This window comes from Schistocerca piceifrons, chromosome 5, assembly GCF_021461385.2.
Source record: "Schistocerca piceifrons isolate TAMUIC-IGC-003096 chromosome 5, iqSchPice1.1, whole genome shotgun sequence".
Lineage (NCBI taxonomy): Eukaryota > Metazoa > Arthropoda > Insecta > Orthoptera > Acrididae > Schistocerca > Schistocerca piceifrons.
In genome coordinates this window covers 191,363,221-191,375,328 of record NC_060142.1, presented here as the reverse complement: position 1 = coordinate 191,375,328, position 12,108 = coordinate 191,363,221, and the positions used below count along the sequence as shown (strand labels likewise).

The 12,108-nt window shown below is 40.9% G+C and overlaps 1 protein-coding gene across 2 annotated transcripts in view; it reads left to right on the top strand.

Annotated features, from left to right (window-relative positions):
* LOC124798168 (WD repeat-containing protein 89) overlaps window positions 1-12,108 on the top strand; it is a 275,773-nt gene that overhangs the window by 204,422 nt on the left and 59,243 nt on the right. For both annotated transcript variants that reach the window (XM_047261450.1, XM_047261451.1), the window contains one exon: window positions 9,651-9,737. In XM_047261450.1, the coding sequence (XP_047117406.1) occupies window positions 9,651-9,737 (87 nt within the window). The remainder of the gene's footprint in view (window positions 1-9,650; window positions 9,738-12,108) is intronic.

Here is a 12,108-nt window from a genome sequence, read left to right as displayed (position 1 = left end):
AGAGGCCAGACAAACATGTGGTTCCTGAAGAGGGGCAGCAGCCTTTTCAGTAGTTGCAGGGGCAACAGTCTGGATGATTGACTGATCTGGCCTTGTAACATTAACCAAAACGGCCTTGCTGTGCTGGTACTGCAAACGGCTGAAAGCAAGGGGAAACTACAGCTGTAATTTTTCCCGAGGACATGCAGCTTTACTGTATGATTAAATGATGATGGCGTCCTCTTGGGTAAAATATTCCGGAGGTAAAATAGTCCCCCATTCGGATCTCCGGGCGGGGACTACTCAAGAGGACGTCGTTATCAGGAGAAAGAAAACTGGCGTTCTACGGATCGGAGTGTGGAATGTCAGATCCCTTAATCGGGCAGGTAGGTTAGAAAATTTAAAAAGGGAAATGGATAGGTTAAAGTTAGATATAATGGGAATTAGTGAAGTTCGGTGGCAGGAGGAACAAGACTTTTGGTCAGGTGATTACAGCGTTATAAATACAAAGTCAAATAGGGGTAATGCAGGAGTAGGTTTAATAATGACTAAAAAAATAGGAGTGCGGGTTAGCTACTACAAACAGCATAGTGAACGCATTATTGTCGCCAAGATAGACACAAAGCCCATGCCTACTACAGTAGTACAAGTTTATATGCCAACTAGCTCTGCAGATGACGAAGAAATTGAAGAAATGTATGATGTAATGAAATAAATTACTCAGATAGTGAAGGGTGATGAAAATTTAATAGTCACGGGTGACTGGAATTCAGTAGTAGGAAAAGGGAGAGAAGGAAACGTAGTAGGTGAATATGGATTGGGAGGAAGAAATGAAAGAGGAAGCCGCCTTGTAGAATTTTGCACAGGGCATAACTTAATCATAGCTAACACTTGGTTCAAGAATCATAAAAGAAGGTTGTATACCTGGAAGAATCCTGGAGATACTAGTAGGTATCAGATAGATTATATAATGGTAAGACAGAGATTTAGGAACCAGGTTTTAAATTGTAAGACATTTCCAGGGGCAGATGTGGACTCTGACCACAATCTATTGGTTATGACCTGTAGATTAAAACTGAAGAAACTGCAAAAAGGTGGGAATTTAAGGAGATGGGACCTGGATAAACTGAAAGAACCAGAGATTGTACAGAGTTTCAGGGAGAGCATAAGGGAACAATTGACAGGAATGGGGGAAAGAAATACAGTAGAAGAAGAATGGGTAGCTTTGAGGGATGAAGTAGTGAAGGCAGCAGAGGAACAAGTAGGTAAAAAGGCGAGGGCTAATTGAGAAATCCTTGGGTAACAGAAGAAATATTGAATTTAATTGATGAAAGGAGAAAATATAAAAATGCAGTAAATGAAGCAGGCAAAAAGGAATACAAACGTCTCAAAAATGAGATCGACAGGAAGTGCAAAATGGCCAAGCAGGGATGGCTAGAGGACAAATGTAAGGATGTAGAGGCTTGTCTCACTAGGGGTCCGATAGATACTGCCTACAGGAAAATTAAAGAGACCTTTGGAGAGAAGAGAACCACTTGTATGAATATCAAGAGCTCAGATGGCAACCCAGTTCTAAGCAAAGAAGGGAAGGCAGAAAGATGGAAGGAGTATATAGAGGGTTTATACAAGGGCGATGTACTTGAGGACAATATTATGGAAATGGAAGAGGATGTAGATGAAGATGAAATGGGAGATACGATACTGCGTGAAGAGTTTGACAGAGCACTGAAAGACCTGAGTCGAAACAAGGCCCCGGGTGTAGACAACATTCCATTAGAACCACTGACGGCCTTGGGAGAGCCAGTCATGACAAAACTCTACCATCTGGTGAGCAAGATGTATGAGACAGGTGAAATACCCTCAGACTTCAAGAAGAATATAATAATTCCAATCCCAAAGAAAGCAGGTGTTGACAGATGTGAAAATTACCGAACTATCAGTTTAATAAGTCACAGCTGCAAAATACTAACGCGAATTTTTTACAGACGAATTGAAAAACTGGTAAAAACGGACCTCGGGGAAGATCAGTTTGGATTCCGTAGAAATGTTGGAACACGTGAGGCAATACTAACCTTACGACTTATCTTAGAAGAAAGATTAAGAAAAGGCAAACCTACGTTTCTAGCATTTGTAGACTTAGAGAAAGCTTTTGACAATGTTAACTGGAATACTCTCTTTCAAATTCTGAAGGTGGCAGGTATAAAATACAGGGAGCAAAAGGCTATTTACAATTTGTACAGAAACCAGATGGCAGTTATAAGAGTCGAGGAGCATGAAAGGGAAGCAGTGGTTGGGAAAGGAGTGAGACAGGGTTGTAGCCTCTCCCCGATGTTATTCAATCTGTATATTGAGCAAGCAGTAAAGGAAACAAAAGAAAAATTTGGAGTAGGTATTAAAATCCATGGAGAAGAAATAAAAACTTTGAGGTTCGCAGATGACATTGTAATTCTGTCAGAGACAGCAAAGGACTTGGAAGAGCAGTTGAACGGAATGGACAGTGTCTTGAAAGGAGGATATAAGATGAACATCAACAAAAGCAAAACGAGGATAATGGAATGTAGTCAAATTAAATCGGGTGATGCTGAGGGAATTAGATTAGGAAATGAGACACTTAAAGTAGTAAAGGAGTTTTGCTATTTAGGGAGTAAAATTACTGATGATGGTCAAAGTAGAGAGGATATAAAATGTAGACTGGCAATGGCAAGGAAATCGTTTCTGAAGAAGAGAAATTTGTTAACATCGAATATAGATTTAAGTGTCAGGAAGTCGTTTCTGAAAGTATTTGTATGGAGTGTAGCCATGTATGGAAGTGAAACATGGACGATAACTAGTTTGGACAAGAAGAGAATAGAAGCTTTCGAAATGTGGTGCTACAGAAGAATGCTGAAGATAAGGTGGGTAGATCACGTAACTAATGAGGAGGTATTGAATAGGATTGGGGAGAAGAGAAGTTTGTGGCACAGTTTGACTAGAAGAAGGGATCGGTTGGTAGGACATGTTTTGAGGCATCAAGGGCTCACAAATTTAGCATTGGAGGGCAGCATGGAGGGTAAAAATCGTAGAGGGAGACCAAGAGATGAATACACTAAGCAGATTCAGAAAGATGTGGGTTGCAATAGGTACTGGGAGATGAAGAAGCTTGCACAGGATAGAGCAGCATGGAGAGCTGCATCAAACCAATCTCAGGACTGAAGACCACAACAACAACAACATTTTATTCCTGATACCTACAGAATTTCAAAATGTGCATTCCAATCAGCAATCTCTTAACTCTACAAATGCTATAGATTTAGGTTTGCCTTTCTTTAACCTATATTATTAGATAAGCCATAGGGTCACATTGCCTTGTGTGTCCTGCATTTCTGCGGAACCTAGAGTGATCTTCCCCAAGATGGGCTTCTACCAGTTTTTCAGTTATTCTGTAAATAATTCGTGTCAATAGTTTTCAACTGTGACTTATTACACTGATAGTTTAATAATATTCACACTTCTAAGCAAGTACTTTTTTTTAATTGGAATGTTACATTTTTCTTGAAATATGAGGATATTTCATATGTCTCATATACCTTGTATGCCATGTGGAATAGTTTTATTGTTGCTGGTTCCCCAAGGATCTCAATAATTCTGACAGGATATCATCCACTCTAGGGGCCTCGTTTTGACTTAGGTCATTCTGTGCTCTGTGTGTATGTGTGTGTGCCTAAAATATATATATATATGCAGTATCATATCTCCCACCTCATTTTCATTTTCTTCGTCTTCCTTTTCTGTAGTAATGATGTAAAGTTCATTTCTGTTGTATAGCTTTTCTACATAGTACTTCCTCGAGCTTCCTCCAAAGGTCTCTTCAATTTTCCTATAGCCAACATCTAACTTTCTTCTAGACATGTACGTATCTACAACTGTGCATTTGTCCTCTAGCCATACCTACTTAAGCATTTCACACTTTCTTGATCTTTTTTAATTGTGTGCATTCAACTTTTTTAATGTGTTTGCCCTTCTTCAATGAAATTAAATATCTCATGTATTATCCAATAACTTCTAATGAGTCGTGTCTTTTTGCCTACTTCACTGTCTCTTTAAGCAACCAGTTTGTTTTCTATTGTATTTTTTTCTTCAGATTTTGTCAATCATTGCCTAATGCTCCCTTTGAAACTTTCAACAATTTGTTGTTCTTTCAGTTTATGCAGGTCCCCTCTCGTTAATTTCCTACCTTTCTGCGATGTCTTTTAGTCTGGAGTTCACAACCAATAAATGTTGACCATAGTCTATGCCTGCACCTGGAAATGTTTTTATTTTAAAATCTTTGTTTATCATGATATAATCAACCTGAAACCTTCCAATGTCTCCAGCTCTTTTCCACACATACAACCTTTTATCACGATGTGTATGCAGTGATTAAATGACGCTCTTTGCAAAACTCTAACAAGTGGCTTCTGTTTCATTTCTTTCCCCCAGTTACACTGCTACTATTTTTCCATGTCTTCCTTTTACTGTTGAATTCTAGTCTCCTTTCACAATTAAAATTTTGTCTCCCTTAACTATTTGCATAATTTCTTTTATCTTGTCATTATTTGTTTCTCTCTCATCATCATTTGTTCAGTTAGTAGATATATAAACTTGTGGAAGGTGTTGGGTTCATGTCTACCTTAGCTAAAGTAATGAGTTCACTATGTCCCGCGTTCTGCCATCCTGATTTAGGTTTTCCTTGATTTCCCTAAATCACTCCAGGCAAATGCCAGGATGGTTCCTTTGAAAGGGCACGGCCGACTTCCTTCCCCGTCCTTCCCTAATCCAATGAGACCGATGACCTCGCTGTCTGGTCTTCCCCAAACAACCCAACCCAACCCAAGTTCACTATGTTATTCACAGGAACTTATATTTTTATTTTCCTTTTCATTATTAGACATACTCCTGTATTACTGCTATTTGATTTTATACCTATAACTCTGTACTCTCCTCCTCAGAAGCACTGCTCTTCCTGCCACAGAACTTCACCAATTCCCACTGTATCTTATTTTAACATATCCATTCTGCTTATTAAATTCTCAATGTAACTACCTGATTAAGGACATAATGTTCTATGCTCTGACCCATAGAATGCCAATTTTGTTTTTCCTGATGCCAATACTGTCTTGAGCAGTCCCTGCCTGAAAACCTGAGAGAGAGAGAGAGAGACTGTTTTTACTTCCAGAGTATTTCATCCAAGAGGATGCCATCATCATTAAGTTATACATTAGAGCTGCATGCTCTCAGGAAAAATGACGGATATAGTTTACTTTTTCTTTCAGCCTCTGCTGTAACAATACAGCATGGTCTTACTGGCTAAATGTAACAAGGGAAGATCAGTCATCCAGACTGCTGCCCCCTACAACTGCTGAAAAGGCTGCTTCCCCCTTCAGGAACCACAGGTTTGTCTGGCCTACCCACAGATAGCACTCTGTTATGGTTGCACACACTGTAAAGCAATTTGTATTGTGGCACGCAAGCCATCTGAACTCAAAAAGTTCCATAGTTCTTGGGGGAAAGGTGGGGGGGGGGGGGGGGGGGGGGGGAGTGGGGAGGGCAGGAGAACTAAGAAGTCATACCTTTTGGTTTGGCAGCCCACACATCAGTCTAATTTTGTACAGACAAATGCCAAGCTAATGACCTTTGCTTGGTGTGTGACTACTGGTGTTATGTCATATTAGTTCCATACTTTATTGTAGCCTTACATGTGTGTTGGTTGGTCATGCGGTGATCATTACAGAGGAATGGAAAAGCCATTCTTCTAGTCTTCAGGATGGTGTTCGCCTGCCCCACCTGGGCTCTGTAGGTTTGATAGATTGGCAAGGGGTGTAGGAGATCATTGGAGGAGTAAGGGAGCTGCAGGAACGCAGATTGGGTGCATGTAAATTCTTTTATTATTCCAACATGCACTTGTTTAGAGGAGCAGCCTAGTACTGATCCATGACATCTGTGTTCTGCGATGTGGCCAGATTTCATTCAATATTCTGGCTCCCAGAGAGAAGTATTGTTGTGGGGATTGTAGCAGTTGCAAGGCTCGGTGCTGCCTGAGTGTGGAGTGACCTTGTATAGTAAACCTTTCCCCAGAGGAATTGTGTCAAGAGCTGATGTGGCCAACTGGTGTTGTTACATTGCTACTGAAGTGGCCTTATGTTGCCTGTGTGGAAGTATTCTGAGTGCAGGATTGATGGATGGGTTGTGCTGGTGCTTGCAGGAGCCAGTGACTTGGTGCTTGGGCTCGTCCAAGGGTGAGGGTTGCTGGGGGTTGGCCCATTGGGATACGAAGGAGGTAGCCAGGTATGAAACCTGGACCAGTGTCTGAGTGGCAGCAGCTTGGCATAAGGTGCTGGAGAAGTCTCATGGTGGAAGCCGGAATGGCAATGGTTGACTTCTCAATGACTTGCCTATTTTACCGATGATCCAATGACTAGCCTGGCTCGATGGCCAGTACTTACATACAGCAAAGCGAGTCTCTTTTGGCATTGCAGCTGCCAGAGTCATGTTTGCTGCATACCAAAGTTCCCCTGCTTGGTAAGCAGGTGGACAGTGACACTGCAGTGCAATAGTGCATCAGTGTCTTGCCACAAGTGGCCCACTAATTAGACCTGTGTCTTGACACTGTTCGCTACTTCAAAGAATTCAGTTCAGTGGCTCTAGTCAGTGACTGTTCCAGAAACTAGCACGAGACCACCTAAAATGTGTACCAGAGATGCAGTATCAGTCATACACTATACACCTTTAAATTCATTTATGCAATATCAGTCGTACACTATACGCATTTAAATTCCTTTTTGTCATTCACTTATTGCAGCAGTCTTCAAGCTGCCCCACTGAGGAATGCTTATGTTCTTTCTGGCTGCATCTTTGACTTGTCCCTTTTGACAGCAGTACCGAACTGTCTGGCAGGAATATTGGTGTGGAAGTCTGGGAGGCATCCTACAACAGTATTCCCACTAACATCATGAATGTCTGTACCCACTCTTTTCCATGTGTTCCTTTCTTCAACTCTATACTTATCCATAACAACATATACTCACCTTCTTTGGCTTAGTAATCCCGTCCTTCACAAGACATACTATCCTTACGGTAGTAAAAATTAAGCATACAAGTTCAGAACAGAAATCTTAAGCTGAATTATTTACAGAAAGTAAAGAGTCTGTGGTGAAGTCACTACATTCACATTTCTGATCATAGTGCTAGGAGAACTCTTGCTTAACCTCTAACTTCAACTCTCAGTTCCCGAGAGGCCCATACAATGTATCGTGGTTCATGAGCCTTGCAAAGCTATTGATGTATTTAACCACAGGCACTTTACCAGTTACAATCTGTGCTCCCTAATACAACTTTGTAATACTCCATAACTCTTTCTCCTTAAAATATCTCCCCAATACTCGTATATGTTCTCCCATTATGCAATATACTCATTTGAATAGTTGTTTTCATGCCCACTGAACTGTAGGGATTTGGGGTGTTATAATGATGACATCATGGTCAGTGGCACATCTTGCATCAGTGGTGTCTCAGTGCTTACTACTGTGCTTTGAGTCAGTTTTCATGTTGGGGGGGGGGGGGGGGGGGGATTATCGCTGTGACACTTACCTATGTTTTAATTTGACAGAATTGTACCATGGTTTACAACTACTTCACTAGAAAACAGAATAAGCAAAAAGAGTGAGGAGAAGAAACTAAAGGAAGAGAACAGCTATGCACATGACCCTGGCACTCTGTGGACATCAAACCACATATCTACTAGCATAAACTCTTGAAGAACTACTAAATTCCTAATTCATATATCAACATTATTGTCAACAAACTATGCCTAAAATTACCTAATATCTGCATTGATGTAAACTTCTTTGGTACACAGAGCCTTCCTTGTCTCAACCAAGCACCATCCCTGCCCGACCTGGCATATCTCCTTTCTTCTGGCATACCACATCGCGTGAATCAGTGCATAGGACCACATGACACACTAGGTTACATTGTGTACATACAACAAATGTTATTGTTTTATCCCTTTAACCCTTCCCAGATACCACAATCAAATCTGTACCTGAAATAATGAAAAACATGATGGTGCGTAGAGGACATATCCAAGGAACAAATTATATGAAGACCCCATGAGTGGTTACAAAATGCACATGCTGTTACCTGCTTACATTGCCAATGACCATAGCGCCTTTGCCAATCCTGCTTCTGACGCCAACATGTAGCATTTGGTGTGTGCAATGGCTGATACAAATGGGTGGAAGAACTGTTCTTTTAGTTTTCAGGATGGCATTTGGCTCCACCTCATGAGCATCGTAGGTTAGGTGTATTTGTGAGGGCTACAGGAGTCTGTTGAAAGAGTAAGGTAGCTGCAACAAGACAAATTATGTGCATGTAAACTCTAAACTCTTATTATTGTTCTGACATGCTTGAGTAATTACAGAAGCATGGTTTCATCAAGTGATGCAGCATGGTATTGATTCATGCTGTCTGTGTTCCGGAGCATGGTCGGGCTTCCGTCTCACAGTAGAAACATTGTCATGGAGATGGCAATAGCTGTTAGGCTAAGTGCAGTCTGAGTGCAGAGTGATCTTGTATAACGAAGAATTACCCAGGAGCGCTGTGTCAGATACTGATGCAGCCGACTGGATTTTTGTTACTAGCGATGCAGTCAGCTGAGTACAGGATATGGTGGCCGGTGATGGCTGTCCAGCAAAATGGTTCAAATGGCTCTGAGCACTATGGGACTTAACATCTGAGGTCATCAGTCCCCTAGAACTTAGAACTACTTAAACCTAACTAACCTAAGGACATCACACACATCCATGCCCGAGGCAGGATTCGAACCTGCGACCGTAGCAGTCACGCGGTTCCGGAATGAAGCGCCTAGAACCGCTCGGCCACCGTGGCCGGCACTGTCCAGCATTTGCGGGTTTCCAGTAGCTGGGCTTGGTTGCAGGCGAGGTCTGCTTGTGGTTGGCTTGTTGGGAAGTGACAGAGACATTCACGTTTGAGCCCAATACCTGTGTCTGCATTGGCAGCTCATGGCAGAAGATGATACAGCGATGGTTGACGATTTTGTGACTGATGCTCCAATGAACTGCTGTCTTTCCTGGCCATACAATCAGTAATTATATGTAACATAGTGGTCTGTTGTGATGCTTTGGCTGCTAGAGCCACATTTGCTGTGTATTAAAGTGCTCCTGGATACTGTGAGCACTGGGGCACTGACCTGCAGGCAGACAGCGATGCTGTGGCACAACACTTGATCTATGTGTTGCCACCAGTGGCCTGCTTTTCAGTGTTGAGACACGTTGCTAGATCTGTCTTTACACTCAACAGTCAATATCAAAGCCTGAAGGTAATCAGCGAGTGCTCTATTGAAATATGATAACGCTTTAATGGCATCATCTCAAGCAACATCCATGGAGTCTTTGCAGTTGCTTCTTATTACATTAGAGGAAAACATAGTAAATCCACCCCCCCCCCCCCCCTTTAGTTATGTGACTTAAGAATTTAATTTAGAGTAGTTTGCCTCAGCCTTCAAATTGCTGATTAATTGTTTTTATTTTCTTCTTCTTCTTTCTCTCCACCGGTCTCATCAAACGGTATTTTCTCCACACAAGCCTCCAAAGAAAGGACATGTATGATATATTCATGAATAATTGCTTTTTCAGGATCAAGTTTTATTAACGGGCGGAGAAGGTGGTTTCCTTAGTTTGTGGACACGTGACGATGAATCTAATACTGGCCATCAAACAAAGGTATGTAGTTAATGTTCTTAGTTCTTCGTAATGGATTTTTGTCTTCAATACTGATCTATATAAGTCTATATAATCTCATATTACCAGTAAACCAATATTTTATGTATGTGCTTCACAAAAAGATAAGCTAAAGAAACAGTAAAGCCTGCTAATCATCATTAAGAGAGCTGATATCTCTGCAGATTGGTTTAAACATTTTAGTCAGCCATGAAATTAAAAAATTGACCCTGACAGTAGTTTGTAGTCCTTTACATGCTCATATGAGATTTTGTTATGACTTTATATTTAGAGAGAGGTTGGGTATAACTTCCATGTTTTCTAAGTCTCTCTTTACTCTTCTGTTTATCACCATACGTAGTTGAACTTGCTAACTGTGCAGCAACATCACAGTCACTACCTGTCTATGGTTCACCAACTTTACTTGCTAACTGCTGTAAACTATTCCTAATTTACTTTGGGTTGAAAACCATAGGTCTGAGGAGGATCTCATCTTTTCAGGCAGCCAAATATATTTTAAACAAAGGAGCTAACTTTGCTTTTCATTCATACGTTTCGTAGCTCTGGTGTTACAACCATTAGCCAGAAAGATAACTGTCAGACTACTTATTCCATGAAATTTTAGGAATGCACCCAGATTATGTCGACTTCTTGCTATGACATTTCATGACAACTGTTCGGTGATCTTTAGGTGAGTGTTTTGCACCGGAGATTGCTAGTTCACATCACTGACTTTATACCAAAACTTGGTGTGGAGACACACCCATGAAGGCAGTTGCTACACGAGCGACCTCTATCGAGTTTCCTGCCCTCTTCGAATGTTGCTCTATGTGTGTTGTGTAGGCACATGTGTAATGGTGATACTAAGTGTGCACTCTCTTGTCTGAATGCGTGCTCACCAAGTTGAAATTCAGATGTCAAAATTAATGAAATTAACATTTCATTAGTCATCCTTTTTCTCTGAAGAAATTAAAGAAAACATTGAGTCCCATGCCTTATTCAGCAGACAGCTGCCACTACAATTAATAAGACCTTCTGTGCCAAACATATTTTTACCAGTTCCTTAATAATTGAATCACAGAAAGATCTCATCAAGGCCAAGCTATCCATGACAGAAAATTCATGGAATGTCCTGTGTATATACAGTGCTCGGCCATGGCTGACTTATTGGGCTGTGAAAGACAAGTGTAATGATCATTTTCAATGCATATTTCATATTCTGTGTGTATTATCTGACCAGTGTAGGCTTTGCCACAATGGCAAGGTATTGTGTACATTCCAACCTTTCGCAATCCCAGATTGTCCTTTAGTGATCCGAGAAGAGCACAAGACTTTGTGGGTGGGTGAAATATTACTTTGATGTAATGTCTCCTAAGATTCTGTCTAATTTTGACAAAATATTGCCAACATATGTGAGGAATACTATTTTCTTGAACCACTCATTCTCCCTTTGATTGTATGAGTGGTCAAATTTCTTCTTCCTTAAAGCTGTGCTGATCTGGTGTGGAGAATATCTATTATCTTTGAACATAGATTGTAGATGTTCCATCTTCTTTGCAAGGTTATCTCCATCAGACAAGACATGTGGCTGATGCATCAATGTTCGAAGGTTGCCCATAGTTTATGATGGGTAGTGGCAGCTGGACACTTGCAGATACAGGCCTGCATATATGAGTTTATGGTAAACAGTGATCCATCCGCTTTCCAGCAGACCAAGATGTCTGGAAATGGCAGACAGCCTTCTCTGCTTCCATTGTAAATTTTATATTCTTGCAGTTAGACTGCATATGCTACAAAAAGAGTGGCAGTTCTTCTTCACTGTGGAGCCACACTACAAAAGTATCATCTACAAATCCTCAGCCAAATCAAGTGCCCTCTCCTCATCGTCTTCCATAAGAAAGTTTGCCACCAGAGAGGAGAGAGGACTGTCCATTACAACACTATCAATTTGCTCAAAATATTCACTATTGAATAAAAAGTTGGTTGAGGATAGGACATGATAAAATAGCACTGTTATAGTGGCTTTAAACTTACTGCTGATGAGTGACAACGAATGCAAGAGAGGATCCAGTGAAAAATGAGATGTCATCATAGCTTACTAATAAGTCTGACTTGTTTAGTCAAAATGACATTAGTCTATTAACAAAGTCACCTGAGTTGCAACTATGATGGGAGCGCTTACCCACAAAACGTCTCGGTATAGACGCAAGATGTGTAGCTAAGTCATGTGTTGGAGTACTGATATTGCTCACAATAGGACGTAATGGAAGACCTTCTTTATGTATCACTGGAAGAACATATATAATCCATGTTGGAAAAGTGCTGTGACATCTTAATCTCTTCACAACTCTTGTGGATTGGAAGATGAATTCAA